The sequence below is a fragment of the Thunnus thynnus genome, chromosome 12 (genome assembly GCF_963924715.1).
Source record: "Thunnus thynnus chromosome 12, fThuThy2.1, whole genome shotgun sequence".
Taxonomy (NCBI): domain Eukaryota; kingdom Metazoa; phylum Chordata; class Actinopteri; order Scombriformes; family Scombridae; genus Thunnus; species Thunnus thynnus.
The window spans coordinates 27,738,441-27,755,483 of NC_089528.1; the positions used below are offsets into that span (position 1 = coordinate 27,738,441).

General features: G+C 40.3%; 1 protein-coding gene across 5 annotated transcripts in view; it reads right to left on the minus strand.

Moving 5' to 3' along the window:
* The window catches only part of LOC137194613 (receptor-type tyrosine-protein phosphatase N2-like), a 251,576-nt gene that overhangs the window by 37,105 nt on the left and 197,428 nt on the right, over positions 1-17,043 (minus strand). For all 5 annotated transcript variants that reach the window (XM_067606684.1, XM_067606682.1, XM_067606687.1 and 2 more), the window contains exons 14-16: positions 13,282-13,479; positions 4,474-4,621; positions 573-646 (exon numbers count right to left, since the gene is read on the minus strand). In XM_067606684.1, coding sequence (XP_067462785.1) covers positions 573-646; positions 4,474-4,621; positions 13,282-13,479 — 420 coding nt within the window. The remainder of the gene's footprint in view (positions 1-572; positions 647-4,473; positions 4,622-13,281; positions 13,480-17,043) is intronic.

Here is a 17,043-nt window from a genome sequence, read left to right on the forward strand (position 1 = left end):
ATTTGAAATGCATAGCGTTCCTGTTGCTTTTAATGGAATACCACTGTATCTGCCTCGAGGGAAACGTAAACCTACTATTCCAACACTGGTTTCCAAATTGATACACTCACTTACTGAATTCACATGGCTCTTTCTTCCCCTTGCTCCTTCCTACAGGCTGTTTCGCTGTTTCAAATCTGTACTGCAACAAGGAAAGGCCTCTGCAAGTTGAGCGCACCGTAACAGTAAACACAATCTAGTGTCAAATTAGCATAAGCCAAGGTAAAAAAAAAAAAAAAAAAATTCCCAAGACCCCATGGATCAATTTTTTTGCAGAGAGCCGTGCGCATGTCCTTTCCCACACCTTCCTCAAGTGAATACTCGCCCGGGGTGTTTGCTGTATGATTAATATTCATGGTGCAGAACATACACACTAGCACGGGGCCGCCGCTGAAGCTAAGCAAGCGTTGCATCAAAATTTATATTGTATAACGGTAGGCTGCTTTTGTTCCTGTGACGCCCCGTGGGGACTGTGGGAGCCTGGCATAGTGGCGGTGTGAAGCACAAAGTTAGAATGCAGGGGAGGTACTTACGATCGGGCTGGCGTTGATGTAATCAGAATTTCCTTGGCTGTTCTCCACCTTCAAGGTGATTCTGGAGTGATCGTCTGGAACAGAAATGGAAGAATTCTGTGCATTTTGTCTTAGGAAAGCAATAGCCATGCAGTGTAATTAGTAGTTTCTTTGCGTATCTGTTGAGTAGACAAGATTATCTCCTGAGTCCTGATGTAAATTTCCACAATGTGTTTCCTTGACCTAAAGAGTTTATTCCCTCCTGGTTTGTCAATGTTGTTTTCAGCCCAGAGAAGAAACTCTAGTAGGAGCGATATGTTTTTGTTAAAGATTAAAACATGAACCAGTAAGTGACTGAGAAATTCCCTGATACTCCTTGATTTCCCTCAAAGAGGTGATCGATTGATCCCCGAGTTTCCTGCTCTGGTAGGTTCTTCTCACATTTCTGTGATATTCCAGAAAATTCACCAGAAGTCTCAGAGATCAGACACTCATTCAGAAGGTTAGTAGTTTCAAAATTGGATAAAACAAGATGATTTGAGCAGTGAAGCGTTTTTAAACTCTGGGTGCTCCAGTGGGTCCATCTTTACAAAATCATGTTATTTGGCTGAAATTTTTCAGATCTAAAAGTTGCCAATATACCAAATATGTTAAACCTGGTTAAACTTGGGGGAAATTTGTATAAAATCATGCACAAAACATGTAGAATATTTCCATTTGATGGAACGGTGCAGACGTAAAAACCATGAAATCTTAGGTTAAAACATGTCATTCAGTTTAAACATTGTATGGAGTTGGAACAAGCTTATTACACAATACAGACATATGATTGCATCAGACAGTAGTCTTATCTGGATTTAAGGACACTTTAGGCAAATTTTAAGGAAAAAATCTGGATTTTTATGGATAAATGTCTGCATGCAGCTTTTATGTTCGTTGCTGGTAGATCCACTATGTATTCGGTGTATTTTGGAATTGGGTTAAAACACTGAATGTTGAGTATTTTGTCTCTCTTTCATTTTTTTGGAGGATCTGCCCTCTGTAGTCCCTGGGAATCATAACTGGTCCATTAAATTTTTGGGGGAGGTACAAATTATCCTAGTTTGTACATTTCACTCTTGCGAGCGACCATTTAAAGTCTCCAGTGATGGTGGCAAAACAGTTCCGAAAATTTCTTGGAGAAGCCAGTGGTGCTTCAAATAGGAAGCGCAATTTATTCCTGACAAACTGCTTTCCCTGCTGACAACATGGATTTCATTAAGCCTGGGCCTGGTGGAGAGAATGGGACAGCACTTTTTTAGATGGGCTATTTCCACAGAAGCTTAGAAATTTTAATCATTGATGAGGTCGGTGCAGGAGAGATTTAATAGAGAACTAATTTACAACCCTCCTGCTCCTGCTTTCTGATAATAACGGCTGGGTTCAGAATATATGAGGTGAGTTGTTGAGAGGTTGTGAGAGTAATCCCACCGTGTTTGAAGGATTGACATCAAGAGGTGTAACGGCTGAATTTTGGTTCTGCTGTGAAATGTTTGGTTTGCTGTGAGGAGGAAATAATGCTGCCTTTTCATTTACATGTCTGTGATAATCATTCTGCCAAAACTCGCCTAAACTGTTTACTTTGGGCTAGAGCGATACTTTTTTTTACCTCCTGAATCCGTAGACTTCCCTCTGCACAGTGAGCACTGTTTCTGTCTAGGGGTTGTTTAATCTGTGGAAAATCGTTGTGTAAGGTTGTAAGATATGTGGATGCAAAACTGCTTTCGCTTACTATGTAACGTTACGCCACATTCACTTGTTATACAGATTTGTTTTCAGCATAACAGTAATCACTGTCATCAATAACATCATCACGCAAGGCTTCCCAGTCAATCAGAACTTGGATATTCTTTGACCAGATGTGGTAAATGAGCCAATCAGAGCTTGTTTTCCATATTTGTAAAACACGAGCGGGCTGCAGTTTGTTTGTAGCTGTCACATATAGTCGGAAAAGTTTTTTTATTTTTCCAGAAAAACATTCACAAATAAAAGTTAAAACCAGATACCAGATGCCTCCTTCATGAACCAGAGGTTGTACACAGGTACAGGTGTACAGGTGATTCTCCAAAGCAGCGACAGAGAGGGGGGAAATTAATCCGCATCTGAGTCGTGCTACACTGAAGATGAGGATAATTTTATTGATGGAACTCACCAACAACAGGACATGGAAGTATTAGTGAATTATCTACGTATTTTGGGGGATAACTGTACATAGAGGAATATAGAGGAAGGAAAAGTAGTTTTCCACCCACACTGAGTTAGATTTTTTGAGTTTGGTGTGTGCAGGGGCGGATCAAGGATTTCTCTAAATCAGGGGCCACAAAGGGGTCCGGTATTATGCTGGGTGTCTGGGGGAGTACAACAGGTATTATTTATGATTGCTGTTATTATCTGCTATATTAAGATGTCATTTACTGAACATTGTTATTGAACAATGACTAATAAAGTTTCATTCATTCAACAGGTACATGGGTGTTGTGGACTGTCTGATCAGCTGCTGAGATATTACAGCGTCCATCACAAGACCATGAAGTGGTACAGGATCCTCTTTTTTTTATTTTGTTGAGATTACTGCCACCAGCAGTGTGCTGCAGAGGTACGGCCCATCACCCACCAGGCATTTCAAGAGCAGCTTGCTGCTGAGCTGTTAGAGGTTTCTCTGGACTCTTCAGTACATGACAGGGTGTATGTCCACGTACCTGTGGCAAACGCTCGTGGCGAAGAAGCATCAAAGAAGGCAACAAAAGGAAGGAGGAAAGGCATGTCGTGTACCTCTCTGCATGATTTTGGACAGACTTTGCTATTACACATACTACAGCTAGATGGTTGGTTTCAAAGGGCAAAAACCGCCTGTTGTTCAGACCTCTTCTTTAAGATTACAGTGGGAAGGGACTAACTGAGGCTGTTAGTAAAATAGTTCTGGGACATTTCTGTTTTCTGTGTTGAAGAAAGTCTTCTTTATGTTACCTTTGTCTGTTTTTTGATTAAAAAAGATGAATTTCTATAGGCAGATTTTGTATTTTTTCCTACAATTATTACCTTATTTCTTGAATTTTACAGTGTAGTACATCTTATTTAGTGACATCACTGGATAACAGAGGTTGTGCTGATTTTGGGGATATAAAACACTTGATGATACTATAAAAAATGACCTCACAATTAGCAAAAAACCAAACAATGGTATATCTGAACAGTGGTCTATGGTAGACTCCAGAAGGTTAACCTGCTCAATGTGGCACTTCTCAGTTTTTAACATGGGTTAGGGTTAATTACATCCAATATTTTGTTAAGACCAAAACTTACAGTAAGATTGCAAGTTGACAGGGAAACATGTACACTATACTGAATTAAACAATTACAGCATCAATAGCAAGAAGAATAGTTTGGAACCTCATTCAAGGCACATTACACAGTTGATTTACATCCACCGTCAGATACCACATGGTCCACTTTTTAATTGTGACCCTTTTTTTGTTATCTACACCTTTAAATCTAAAGATAACCTGCTGAAGGTCCTGTAACAAAAATATTGTAATAAAGATGCTCTGATAGAAACAACAGCTCTTGATTTAACCCACAACCAGTCCATGCTTTAGTATCTGGAGACTTTCTTTGGCCATTTTCATGATTAGAAATGCCCTCAATGCCCGCATATCTTTTTAGAACATTTAACATTCACCTATAGGGGTGTGGAAAACCAAGTAGTTGTAACAGCAGAAGTAGCAAGGTAGATATTATAGCGGTGGTTCATTTAGTAAATCACTTTTTGATTACTGCAATCCAAACGCTTACAGCGTCCACTAATTACCTTTAAAGCTGAAAAAACAAGAAAAAGAGAGCTAAGAAGAGACTGAACAAAATAGCGATGAAGTTCATTGCTTACATGCCACAATAGCAGTGGAGCGGTTCTTCTTCGCATTGCCGTCCTTCAAACCGGAGGTGCAGGCGTTGGGTTCAGCCTGGTAGGCACACAGCGCCTCCCACTCCTTCTCTAGACGGTCCTTGTTCTTCAGGTGATCCTCCATGTAGGACTGAAGGAGACAAGGAGAAGAGAGAGAGGAGAGATTGGAAACCAATTTCTATATTTTTACATGTCAGACTCCCAGTCCATTACCAACACTGTATTGGTATATGTTCATGAGTGAGGTTCCTTGTACTTGTTTTAATCTGTCTGAAGTACCAGATGGAGACAGGTTTAGCCTTTCATCACAAACTTTCACATAGCACCCTGCGGTTTAACTGACAGAGCAAGCTTTCCTAAATTGTCTGGCAGCTTGACAGTGTTTGCATGTTTGTTTGAATCTCCGTGGAGCACCAGATGGGAAAGTAGGTACCAGTTATTTTATCAATCAAAGAAAAGTCAACCAAATAGATAGTAGGGCTCTTTCCTGTGATTGCCAATCAGCTTTTTAATGTTATGTGTTGTCTTATGTGGCAAATCCCACCGATGTGATGCTCCACTCTGGTGAAAAGGAAAACAGAGATAATACTTATTTGTTTTGACCTGTTTGAAACACCAGATGGGTGACGTTTACTCGTTAGGACTCTTCGGTTTACAAATGTCAGTCACAGACAATGAAACTGGCAAAGAAATTTCAAGATAATACATGTAATCTTTAAAAACTCGAAATGAAAACTGGCAGAACAGGTCAAATTCTACATCTACATCCTTGATTTTAACAACATTATAAACAGCCCCTCTGGCTCTTCATGAACATTAAAACAAAAGCAAAAAATCATCTGGAGAAACTATTAAACCCAGGTCTGGGTATTACAGTTCATATGCATGTTTAGTTGCAACAAAGCCGCGTTAATCAGAGTGCATATCAGTCTGATCTCCTCTAGCTCTGCAACCAGGTTCAGCCTGGACATTACCTACCATACAGAATTCATAATTAAAGAAGGCAGTGTGACTTTGATCAACTGCCAGCGAATGAACTTGGCACATAACACCGTAGCACTCAGGTTAGCCATAATCTGATGGTGGCCACTGTAGCTTTGTTTTTTTAGCGGCCCATGCACACAAAATATGGACGGTACAATCGTTTGTAATGGATGAGGGAATGAAATGAGCTGGTGGGATTCTTTAAATGGCTCCAGCAATGATTTATGGTGGCAGTTACAAATAGAGCTGATCTTAATCAGAATTAGCTTCCAGAAAAGGCCTAATGGCTTTCTGCTAAAATGAGAGGAGTTTGTTAAAAATGGAAGGCAGCGAGGCCAGTCAGCCGGGCTGGTGGGAGATAATGGGAGAGTGTCCTGATCGAATGCAGATATGTGATTTTATCATACATGTACATAAACACGCTCTTGACAAACTCGACAAACATGCGGCTTGTCCGGATTGTTATTTGTTCGGCTGTTACTGAGCTTAAAGCAGACTTCACCTTTTCACAGCGGCGGTGCGTATAGCTAAAAACACATACACGCATATACGAACCAACACAACACACACGCTAGCCATTCTGTGTTGTAGTACATTGTCTCTCTATTATATCTGCTGCTGAGCTGCTAAAAGCAGCAATGATGCAACAGGAAGCTGCGAGCTGCGAGCATCCACCTGCAGACAGCCACTTATCAACAGCAGGACGTCCGAATCCTTCAAAAACACACACATACACACATACACACACACACCAACGGTAGTGTTGTGCATGGCCCCTGTTAAATAAACTAATAAACTAAACTAGACACACAGTGCGCATGCACACACACACACACACACACACACCAATATACAGAAAACCAACATAAAGAAAAAGTACAAACATACATCTAAAGCACAATCTACACATAAAGGTCATGTGCACAAAAACACAGTCCACCCACACACACTCTCACATACACACACAAGATACACAGTCACATGAAGCATCATTACACACACACACACACACAAAATCCACTCAATGTACAGACACCCACTCACATGTTCATATTCTACACACATACACACACACACACAAACAACATGCATAAACAATCACACAAAACACATGACCTGCAAACATACACTGTAGTCTCATGCATACAGAAATTCATACACTTCTAAAGACGACACACACACACACAAAGTCCTACATCAGATGCATCCCCCCCCCCTCCACATCCTCTACCCCCTACCCTCTCTCTCGCTCTCTAATGCCAGAGTAATAGGGTTTTGTGGCTGTGTAAAGGGATTATTGCAATCCAATCAGGAGGTGCTGAGATCACCATGTGTCGGCCAAACACTGAATAATCCCCTTACTCCGGGGGGGCTTATAGCTGCCAAAGGTGCTCAATAAAAACTGCTACGCAATAAGTCCCTGCCCGAGCCGCCATTGTGGCTCTGACGCACCATCTAAGCACCTGTAAGAAACAGCAGCATGAAGGCCGGCTGCATGGGAGGTGACGTAATGCAGCGGCCATTTTGGATCAGCAGCAACTGAAGGGAAAGGAGGAGTGAGTGAAAGAAATCACTCAGAGAAACCAGTATCCAGTAGTGGAAAGGAGCTAAATACACTGTATTTAGTTACAAGTTTGAGGTCCTTTACCTTCAGTGAAGCACTTTCATTTTATGTTTCTATATAAGTCTACTCCTCTACATTCAGGATGCAAATATTGTATTTGTTAACAAAACCACGTTTGTTTGACAGCTTACTAGTTAGAAGATGAGCTTTTTAAATATGATTTTTCCTGCCCAACATTAAAATTTTTAGTAATAATATAATACAATTTATACATACTAGAGACATCCTGAAAGGACCATTCTCCAAAATGAGTACTTTTGATACTCACAGCACATCTTGCTGATAAAACTCCTGTACTTTAAATTACATTTTTTTGCCTTTTTGTCTCAACAGATAGTAGAGACAGACAGGAAACACTGTGAGAGAGAGATAGAAGGGGATGAGCCACCAGTTAGAACTGAACAGGGGATGTTACAATAATACGATATACATCTTAACCACCAAAACGCCACCTGATGGAGTATATTCTTTACAATGTAGTATTACTTCTTTTACTCAAGTAAAGAATACTTGTTCCACCACTGATGGTGTCATAATGAAGTAAGATTAGTTTTATAGCATCCCTATATTGCATTTTTTCTGTTAAAAAGAAAAGTAGTGGTTGAAGTGTATCATCATCAACAAAAATACAAAAGTCCTGAGACATAAAAGGTAAAGTCCATGCAGGTAGATTGGATTGGACTTCTAATTGCCATATTTTGTCCTGATAAAATGTATTATTTAAATCTGCTATTTTTGTGTGTTTCCACAAGAGTTTTATTCTTCTTCAGGCTTAAAAAAACCAAACATTAATAAACGTCCAGTGAATGAAGAAATGACAAATTGCGTTTTTTGTTGAGTCTGATCAAAATGTTGCATTAGCGTCAATTCAGGTTAAAGTCTTCCCATTTGTGAATTCTACAACAAACATATAATCAATCAAACTGAATCATATCCACCATTTCAGAGGCTGCTGTTTTATTTTTAGTTAAAAAGCTGACATCATCCTGATACATGAGTCTAACTCCTCTGTAGCTGGATGCTTCTTTCTCCCCAGCTGACCACATTAGACTGATTTAACCGTCCATTTCCTAAAGCCCGTTCTTCCTCCAGCCATTGCCCTGCGACCTATCAACTCTACAGATCACATCCCAGCTGGCCTGCTGGTGAGCTACAACCACAACCACAACAAATTCCCAGCACAGCTAATCTCGATGGAGGCTCTCGCTGCAGTATAATCTATAACACTTACTTGGCCAGCAACAAAAGACAAGATAATGTGCTTTATATATAGAGTCGACTAATCCTCTTAAGACACAAGCAGAGAGGATGTGGGGGGAGGGGGGGAGGGGGGGGGGGGGGGGGGGGGGGGTGATGGGGTTGCGGGGGTTGTTCAGTCCCAGTCACATGGGACCAAGTAATACATTAACTTAGATAAGATGGTTAAAGCTGTTTCTCCTCAAATTAAAATCAGTGGGTGGATGATGACATGGAATTTGCCCGGGTTTACGAGAGGCAATTAAGTTTTTGGGAGGTGGGAGGGTTGTTTGGGGGGGGGGGGGGGGGGGGAGGGGGGGCCACGCTGCAGCTCATCAGCTATCACATTATTCCTTTCTTTGACGCCCGTGATTTTTATTAATCACTCAACAGTTGCTTCACTCCAGCGCGTGGCAGGGCATTAGATGAAATATTTGTTTTTCCACGGCGGCGGCAGCGGTGGCGGCGGCGGGCTCCTCTCGCTTTGTGATGGATTTGGTCTCTCCCTGTCACGCGACTCTGAAAAAAAATAATCCCTCAGCTCTGAGTTTCCCCCCCCCCCCAAATGTGTTGACTGGCTCCCATTTTTTGTTGCCATGAAACTCTCTGTTCTGTCTCTGGTTGACATCATGATGTGAATCTGAAATGAGTCCTCTTGTAAGTTTGAATATTTTTGTAAAACTGACAGCTCTGACTGCAAAAGAAAAGTATGCGCAGTAAGAAATAGGCATTGTTCCAAATCATGGGAAGGAAAAAAAAATGAAAGACAGGAAGGGAGAGAGGGAGGAAGGCTAAAAAAAGAAGTTAAGAAAATCACAGATGAGGAAAAATATGGACAGAACAAACACTAATGGAATATACAATAATGGTAAGTAATGAAAAACTACAATAACCTGATGGAATGATGAAAGAAAGAAAGAAGTATGGGAGAAAATGGTAGAATAATGCCAGAAAAACAGCAAAAAGAATTTTAAAAAAAAGCAGGAAATGCAAGAAAACTAATCAATGAAAGGTGGAGAATGATGTAGAGAAGATAGAGGCAGCAAATCCATAAAACCTTTTCTAAAGAGGATGTGTGGTGGGTGGTAAAAGACATTAAATAGCATCATATTTCCCAGATTGTCACTATTGTGTGGAAACCTTGCAACTCAAATTTTTAGTTATGTTTATCTTTTAACTTCAGCAAGAAGGTCACAATCCTTCTGTGGGCTGAGTAAAAACAGTCTGACCTTTGGGCTTTTTAAAAAGTTCCAAAGCCCAGTGGAGTGGGTGAATGAGTTCCCCCCCCCCCCCCCCCCCCCCCTCCTATTGTTTGTGAGACTTTTTTTTAGAGATGCATAGTTAACAGCTGACAGTAGCATTATGTAACTTCCTCTCTGCTTTCTAATGTTTCTGTTGTGGGAGGATGGAGACAGTCTGGACCAATCAGAGCCGTAGTCTGCTTCACTGTATGTGTGGAACTGTCCAAGGTGCTGAAACACACTTACAGCTCAGTGTATGCATTACTACACTGCTGTTCTCGATTATCTCCCTGCATTCTCTTTCACAGCTAAATTGCAGTAATTGGCAAAAATTAGAAGGGAAAAAAAAAAAAAAAATGGCAGCCAAGAGCTCACAGCACACCCCCATTAACAATGAATCACACATTATCACTTCCTGTGATGATGAGCATCCAGTGACTGACAAACTGCTCAGAATTTCTGTTTTATCTTTTTTTATTTCCTCAGTGGAATAAAAACATGAGCTCAAAATTAAAGCAACTCCTCATCAGCAGCGCTCGATAAAAGCAGTCCATTTGGACAGGTTTCACGAGTATTAATCAGTGCAGTTGCAATTAAAAGGAGCTCATTTGTGTGTTAAGGCTGAATTTATGTCTACAGTCCAAATACTAAATGGAAACTGATAATCTAAGTTAAATGAAAAAGGACATTTGACTTCTAGCACCTGTAAACTGAATAAAACTAATTTCTCTGCTGAGTCACTGGACGTGGCAGAAAACCAAGGCAGACATTTTGTTCATCTACAATTTGACTACACTCATGTCTATGATGACCATTTAAAGCAGAAACTTTCAGGTAATTCAACTAGGCTAGAAGTTCCCAATTGTCAAATGCCAGTGTCTGTATGGTTGCTGGGCAACCAGCAGCATCTTTGCGCCAAGCTAAGCTAACTGGTTGCTAACTCTCAGCAAGAAAGCAAATAAGTGTGTTTCCTAAAATGTCAAACTATATTTAAGGTTTAAGGTTTTGTTATGTTAAGGTCACTGACACTAAGGCAAATGATTAGAGAGGAAACAAACATTGACTGTGGGTAGGACATGAGATACAAACCGTGGTGCCAAAGTCACAATATACAACCAGCCCCAGAGGTTTTGTGGCGCTCTAATGACATCTCACTACTAACACCTTTGCCTCTGAGGGAGGACAGTCATTATTTGTGTGCATTTTTATGAAGATGATAGTCTCCTGTCACAAGTAAATTTGCAACAGACTTCACAAGAGAAATTGTTTTCCTGAGTGGAAAGTATCTTTTAAAACTTTAAAGCTACTTTGAAGAGGATTTAAGTGGAATATCAGCATTCAAGAGGACATTTATTTCCATCACCTACACAAAATGCATTAATCATCACAGCCACATCCAATCAGATTCACCTCTTTGCGTGAATAGTCTCTCTCCTTTGTTCCCTTGCACACCATTTGCATATTAGTCTCTATTATTATAACAAATGCAGTAATCACCCTGACCAGACTGTGGCCCACATACCAACTGAATACTTGACAGAACACGAGGAACACTTCATTTCATTCCTGTTATCTCTAATGCGATGCCACCTCTGCTGAGGCGGTTTCGTCTGGTGCAGACAAAGCAAACGTACCTAAAGAAGTTCAGACCTCGCCGTCTCAAAACTCAAAATCTATTTTCTACACATGTGACCTTGGCGCATCAAACGCGCGCATCATATCGTGTTGTGGGTACGCTTGCCAAAGAAACACTTTAGCAGGATTGAGCGTTCGTGTAAAACAACAGAGCCGCTCTCTGCAGCGGCACGGGGCTGCAAAGGGAGTCATTCCTCCTGAACACAACTCTGGTGCAAATCTCAGGGGTAATTAGTATCTTTGTGCCTATTGAACACATCAAAAAGCGCGCTCTGTCACATCTCGCCGGCAGCTTCATAATGCATGGAGAGAGAGAGAGAGAGAGAGGCAGGCAGGAGCGGGAGGGGGGGGATGAGGAGGTGTTGCTGAGGGTGGTGGGTGGTTGAAGTGAATAGCTATATATTGCAATTACGCCGGCGCTCGACAGAATGCGACCGAGGTTCAATAGAGATTTTCATCTGCAGGATAGAAGAGGGTAAGAAGCCTGCTTATAGAAACTGTGGGTGTAATGAGATGTACAGAAACACACACACACACGCACACAAAAAAAAAAGACACAGGGAGAAAGATGAGGGAGAGTGAGATGAGAGGAAAAAGAGAAGAGTGTGTATGCATGTGTATGAGGAAAAAGAGTGCTATATGCAGAAATGCAGAGAAGACAGACAGAACGAGATGGAAGGAAAACAGAATAAATGGATTAAGGATTAAAGGGAAGCAGGTGAAGTTTTGGATAAAACGAAGTGTAGAAAATCTCTGGTAGGATAAAAAAAAGTTGTAATGTTAGGGCAAGAATATTACAGGGCTTGTGTGATTCTTCTTGTTAAAGGACAAATCAACAGTTTTAGCAGATTATCACTGCATGGAACAAAAATAAAACTCACTTTGAAACACTCTTATTAAGTAAAATCTTCACCGTGGAATTAACTTTTTTTGTCACTATTTATCATGGATGTTGCTATTCTTTTGCATCTGGCACAAAATGATTATGGCTCATTCTTAGTCTTGCATACAAAAGCTTTAATTGGTTTTATTCTGTCCTCAACCATATGTTAGCACCAGACATATTTGAAATACTGTAAAAATGAATAAATAAATAAATCTAAGATCTAGGCAAAAAGGAACAGGTCGTTTGCTCTCACTTCACCAATGAAACCCTTCCTCCTAAATTGAATTAGCTTATATTACTCGATCCAGTCATGGTCATGATTTTAGTCAAAATCTATAAACGACTCTGAATATGTTAACTTGAGTTTCATTGATTCACTCGTAGTAAGAAAAAGGACCCAAAGTCATTTGAAACTATTTGTCATTGAGGATGAAAAATTGAGCGACAATCCTCAATCCTCCTTAAAGTCTTTAAATATATCCTTCAAATCCATCGGTTAAAACTTTTCCAAAGTCACAAACACAAATTCATGCACATTTCATGTCCTTGGTGATTTAGAAGTATTAGGTAGGATCATCAACTGTGACGTTATAAGATCCTTCGCAGTCCCAGATGGGAAACCAACATTAGTTGACTCTTAAACTCCTCTTATGTCCTATTTGATGGTTTCTTTTTCTACTGTTGTGCTCAGGACTCTTAAATACTCCCTTTAGTTTATGTAACTAAACAGATATTTAGTGAGGACTGGGGTTCTTGCCTCCACGAACAAATTTAGAAACGCACTTTACTCCCTCTGATGTTGTTCTTGTTTGTGCATTACAATCTTTAACTGTAAGGGATGGAAAATATTGAAATTTCCATTCTTTATCTAAACATGATTGTGATATCAAGTTGGATACATGTAAAACTGTTGGGGCTCCATTATTGGCTTTGAGACACATTAAATATATTTTATAAGAGATGTTTATGGTGGAAAATGAGCCCCCTGTGCATGATTTTCTCCCATGTGACTCATTTTAAAAGGCCACCTGAAACCTCTTTCCATCTGATGAAGAACTTTACTCTCTTATGGTTTGGAAACGAGAGAGAAATTTAATACGTTTTGATCCAGTATGCAGGAATGGGAGCCTCACCCGTGTCATTTGGCATTTTGATTACAACAATTATCTCATTAAGAAACTTACCAGTATCATGTGACCAGTAGAGATGTCCATGTTGGAGTGGGCGGGTTCTTCGCTCCAGGAGGAGATGCTGCTCCGAGCTGAGGGGCTGACGGCCGGACCACCGTCGCTGAACTGCGACGACACGCTGTTGATCCTGGAGGACATGGGCTCTGGACGCTCGGCTGGAGGTTTGACCGCCATTCGCTGCCGACAGAGCTCCTACAGGAGGAAAAGGCGGGGACGGATTACAGTCAGTGCTGTCGTGGAGTTGGGAATTAGTGATGTCGTAATTTGTTGGACAATTTCATTTGAAGCACTTTAAATAGTAGACGGAGGTGCCTACACAACCAATGAAACCCTTCAAACTAGTAATGTAAGTGAGTTGTTGAACCACAAAAGACAATGGGTATGCTCAGAGTTTAATTCAATCTGCTCATATGTGTGGAGAGTTGATGTTTATTGACTATTTGATGGCATCTTTATTTGGCTGCAATTACAAAGAGTAAGAGCTGGAACTTCTCACAAGGGTGGTTTTTACAAGACTTGACATCACAAGTCTAAACCTTTTAAAGATGACAAGCTAGGCAAGTAAAAAAATGTAATTTAATAAATGAAATATCTGCAGGTTTGATTTTCAGCGCTGATGACGTTTCACCAAGAGGCTTCATCATTTCTGCTGACTAGGAAGTCCAAGGTTTTCAAACCTCTGTAGGGCTTCACACCTTGATGTCAAATGTAAGAAGTTACGGTTGGGTTATCCAGTTCACAAGGCCATGATGTGACAGTCAGACTGACATGAATTAGGGTGTGAATCCACGTGAAACCACCTGTGAAGGGTCTTCAGGAAGACATTGTCCCAAGCTTTGTTAATCTAACTGATCAAGCTTCTTTTTCGGTGGAGAAACGTCTGCAACAAAGACCAGCGTATTGATTTTGATTCATGCAGGACCTAAATAATCACATCGGTCATCGTCATAGGCTGCAGGATTATGTCTCTATTGCTTATTCATGAGAAACCTTACTAGTTTGGCTCTTTTTTTCTCTGTACTTTAAAGTTAAAAAGCTGAAAATGATATCAGCAGCTTAATGAGTGACTATGAGTGTGAGGGGTAGATCCAGGCAATAGAAAATGGGATCTGTTATCCAAATTGTCCTCATTAATGTGTTCTGACCTTCATGCAACAAACTTTCAGAAGTTACGGGCTTTGTTACTCTCTTTCTCGTGCGAATAATCAGAATTAATAGGAGGAAAAACCATGAGTAGCTTGAGGGTAAAGGTAAGAGAAGATGGCTTGTGAGTAGAAAGTTGAGCATTGAGAGACCGGCTGCAAAAATTGTGAATGAGGAAAAGTATAACTTTTCTACCACCGAGCCACTTAATCTCCCACTGCTGTTCTACTGGCCAGCTTCCATGATGTCAGTGGAAAACAGCATGCACGCTCAGCAAGCCTTCCCTTGATAAATAAAAACTTTAGCATAAGTTTTTGGCAAAGCGTGTGCAGCAGACTCTCAGCTGCTAATACAATGTCTTCATTCATGCGCCGAGGCAAACTGTCATTTTCTGTCTGCTGGATACACGACTACAATGAAATGCTTGACATAATGTTGAAGTTTTCCTCTAGGCCTTCTCTACACGACTCCCAGGAGGGAACTTCAATGAGCCACAATGAATGACTATACCACTTCATACAGGAGACAATGGAAAAGACAGTCTTGCTCTTAAACTACAATATTACGCATTCTACATGTCAGCAGTAAAAATATGGCAAAGACCAACAAGGCTGTTACACCATGAACATGTGTAGCATCTGAAACAATCCTGAAGCTTCCTCCTTACATTTTGAAGGCACACTTCAAAAGTCAAGACCTCAAACATCTCAATATACTGAAAAATCTATGATGCTGCAGCTTCGATATAATTATACAGTATATCTTATACTTGTTTAGTTCTTTCTAAATGTTTAAAAGCATGTTGTGTAGTAAAGATGCCCCCCCTGTACTTACAAAGTTCTATTCAAACATGCTTTATCCATTTTGGTGGAACAAAATCATTACAACCATTTTCTCACTGATGTAGGTCAGCTAATAATTTGCATTGACGCTGCAGTAATATGACCAAAAAACTGTTTACCGCAGTCATATATCTCTTGAAATCAAAGCATGACCCAAATGCACAGACCATATGCTGAATCACTCAGGAGAACACACTTGAAAAACAAACAAAAAATACAAAAAATGGGCGTTACAACCCTTCAAATCTACTTGTTTCCATCATTTTAGAGGCCAACTGTCGTCTAGTCTGCAACTTACATGAGTGTGATATTGAAACCTGAAGCTTCCAATGTGCATATACTGAGAGGGGTTGTCTTGCATCCAGCAGCAACTTTTGAAAATGGATGATATTCGCATATTCTAGATAAATAAAGCACCGTCTTTCCCTTCTTTAATTGATATTAGTCACAGATATACAGCAGATATACACCTGTTGCATATTTCTGTCCATCACAAAAAAAAAGAGGCTGTATAGGAAGTGGATTACATGCTCAAGCCTAACAATTAATACATCAGTAATCAATGTGTCCAATCAACGTGTTCTTGACCGATAAACAATAAACGTCTACCGCCCAGTTTGCTGTATGGGATCCTGTACAAGCACATCATATTATTGCCTGCAATGTTAACAGTGAAGTTAAAAGAACACAACGATAAATGTCTCCTGGCACATCCTTTATATCTGAAACCATACATCACATACGTCAGCCTACAAGGACACCGAGTGTAACAGAAGACCCGGGCCGAATCTCAGCGGGAATCTGTGTTTCTTAATGAGAGAGATGCCGATGATTAACCAACGGCGTGTTTGATTGACGGTGGAGGTAATGTGAGCAGGCCTTCATTAGTCCGTATCTGATCTGACTGATGTTCTGGTAGGTCGGCACGCTGACACTGATCTATGAGCTCGGACACAGACTCATAAATGTGTGCAGATTATTAAAGTGCTCCAGCACCTGGCCCGGAGATACTGACAGCCCTGCTGGTGGGAGGCAAACACAAATATGAACGCAGACAGATACTATAGGAAGCACTGAACCAGAGCTGAGTATACTCTGAACTGCTGTGTTTATAGATGTTGTCATCGTTGTATTAAAAGACGTCAGGGTTTTTTTTGAAAGCTTATAAAAGAATAAGCCTTGTTTCTATCCTGACCAACATTGTTTTTTTGTTATGGTGTTATTTCATATTATGTTTTAAGTGGCAGAATGATAATTAATTAGTTGATTGACAGCAAATCATCAACAACTGTGATAACTGTTTGATTATTTCAGGCAATTAGCAAGAAAAAAGGACCAAATATTCAAATCTGCTGGGTTTTGGACTGCTGGTTGGATAAAACAAGCAATTTGAAGTTGGCAACTTAGTGTCTGTAAAATGGTAATGTTCATTTTTAACCATTTTTAACAAACACTCGGGTTTTAAAAAAAAAAAACGTTCCAGACTGAAATATTTCAACAACCACTGGATGGATTGCCATGAAATTTGGAAGAGACATTCATGGTTCCAGACAATGAAGCCTACTGACTTCGGTGTAATAAAAAATTTAATCAATATTCTGTTTCAAATGATTAATGTCTTTAATAGTTAGCAGAATCATGACTGAATTAATGTTCAGTGAGGCTTCCTGTTAAGGTCTTCATTCACCCTGTCAGGTCTTATTTAGGTGTAATGACCAGTTCAGTGTACGTATTAAGTATGTTGGGTGACATAAAGTATAATATAGCATTG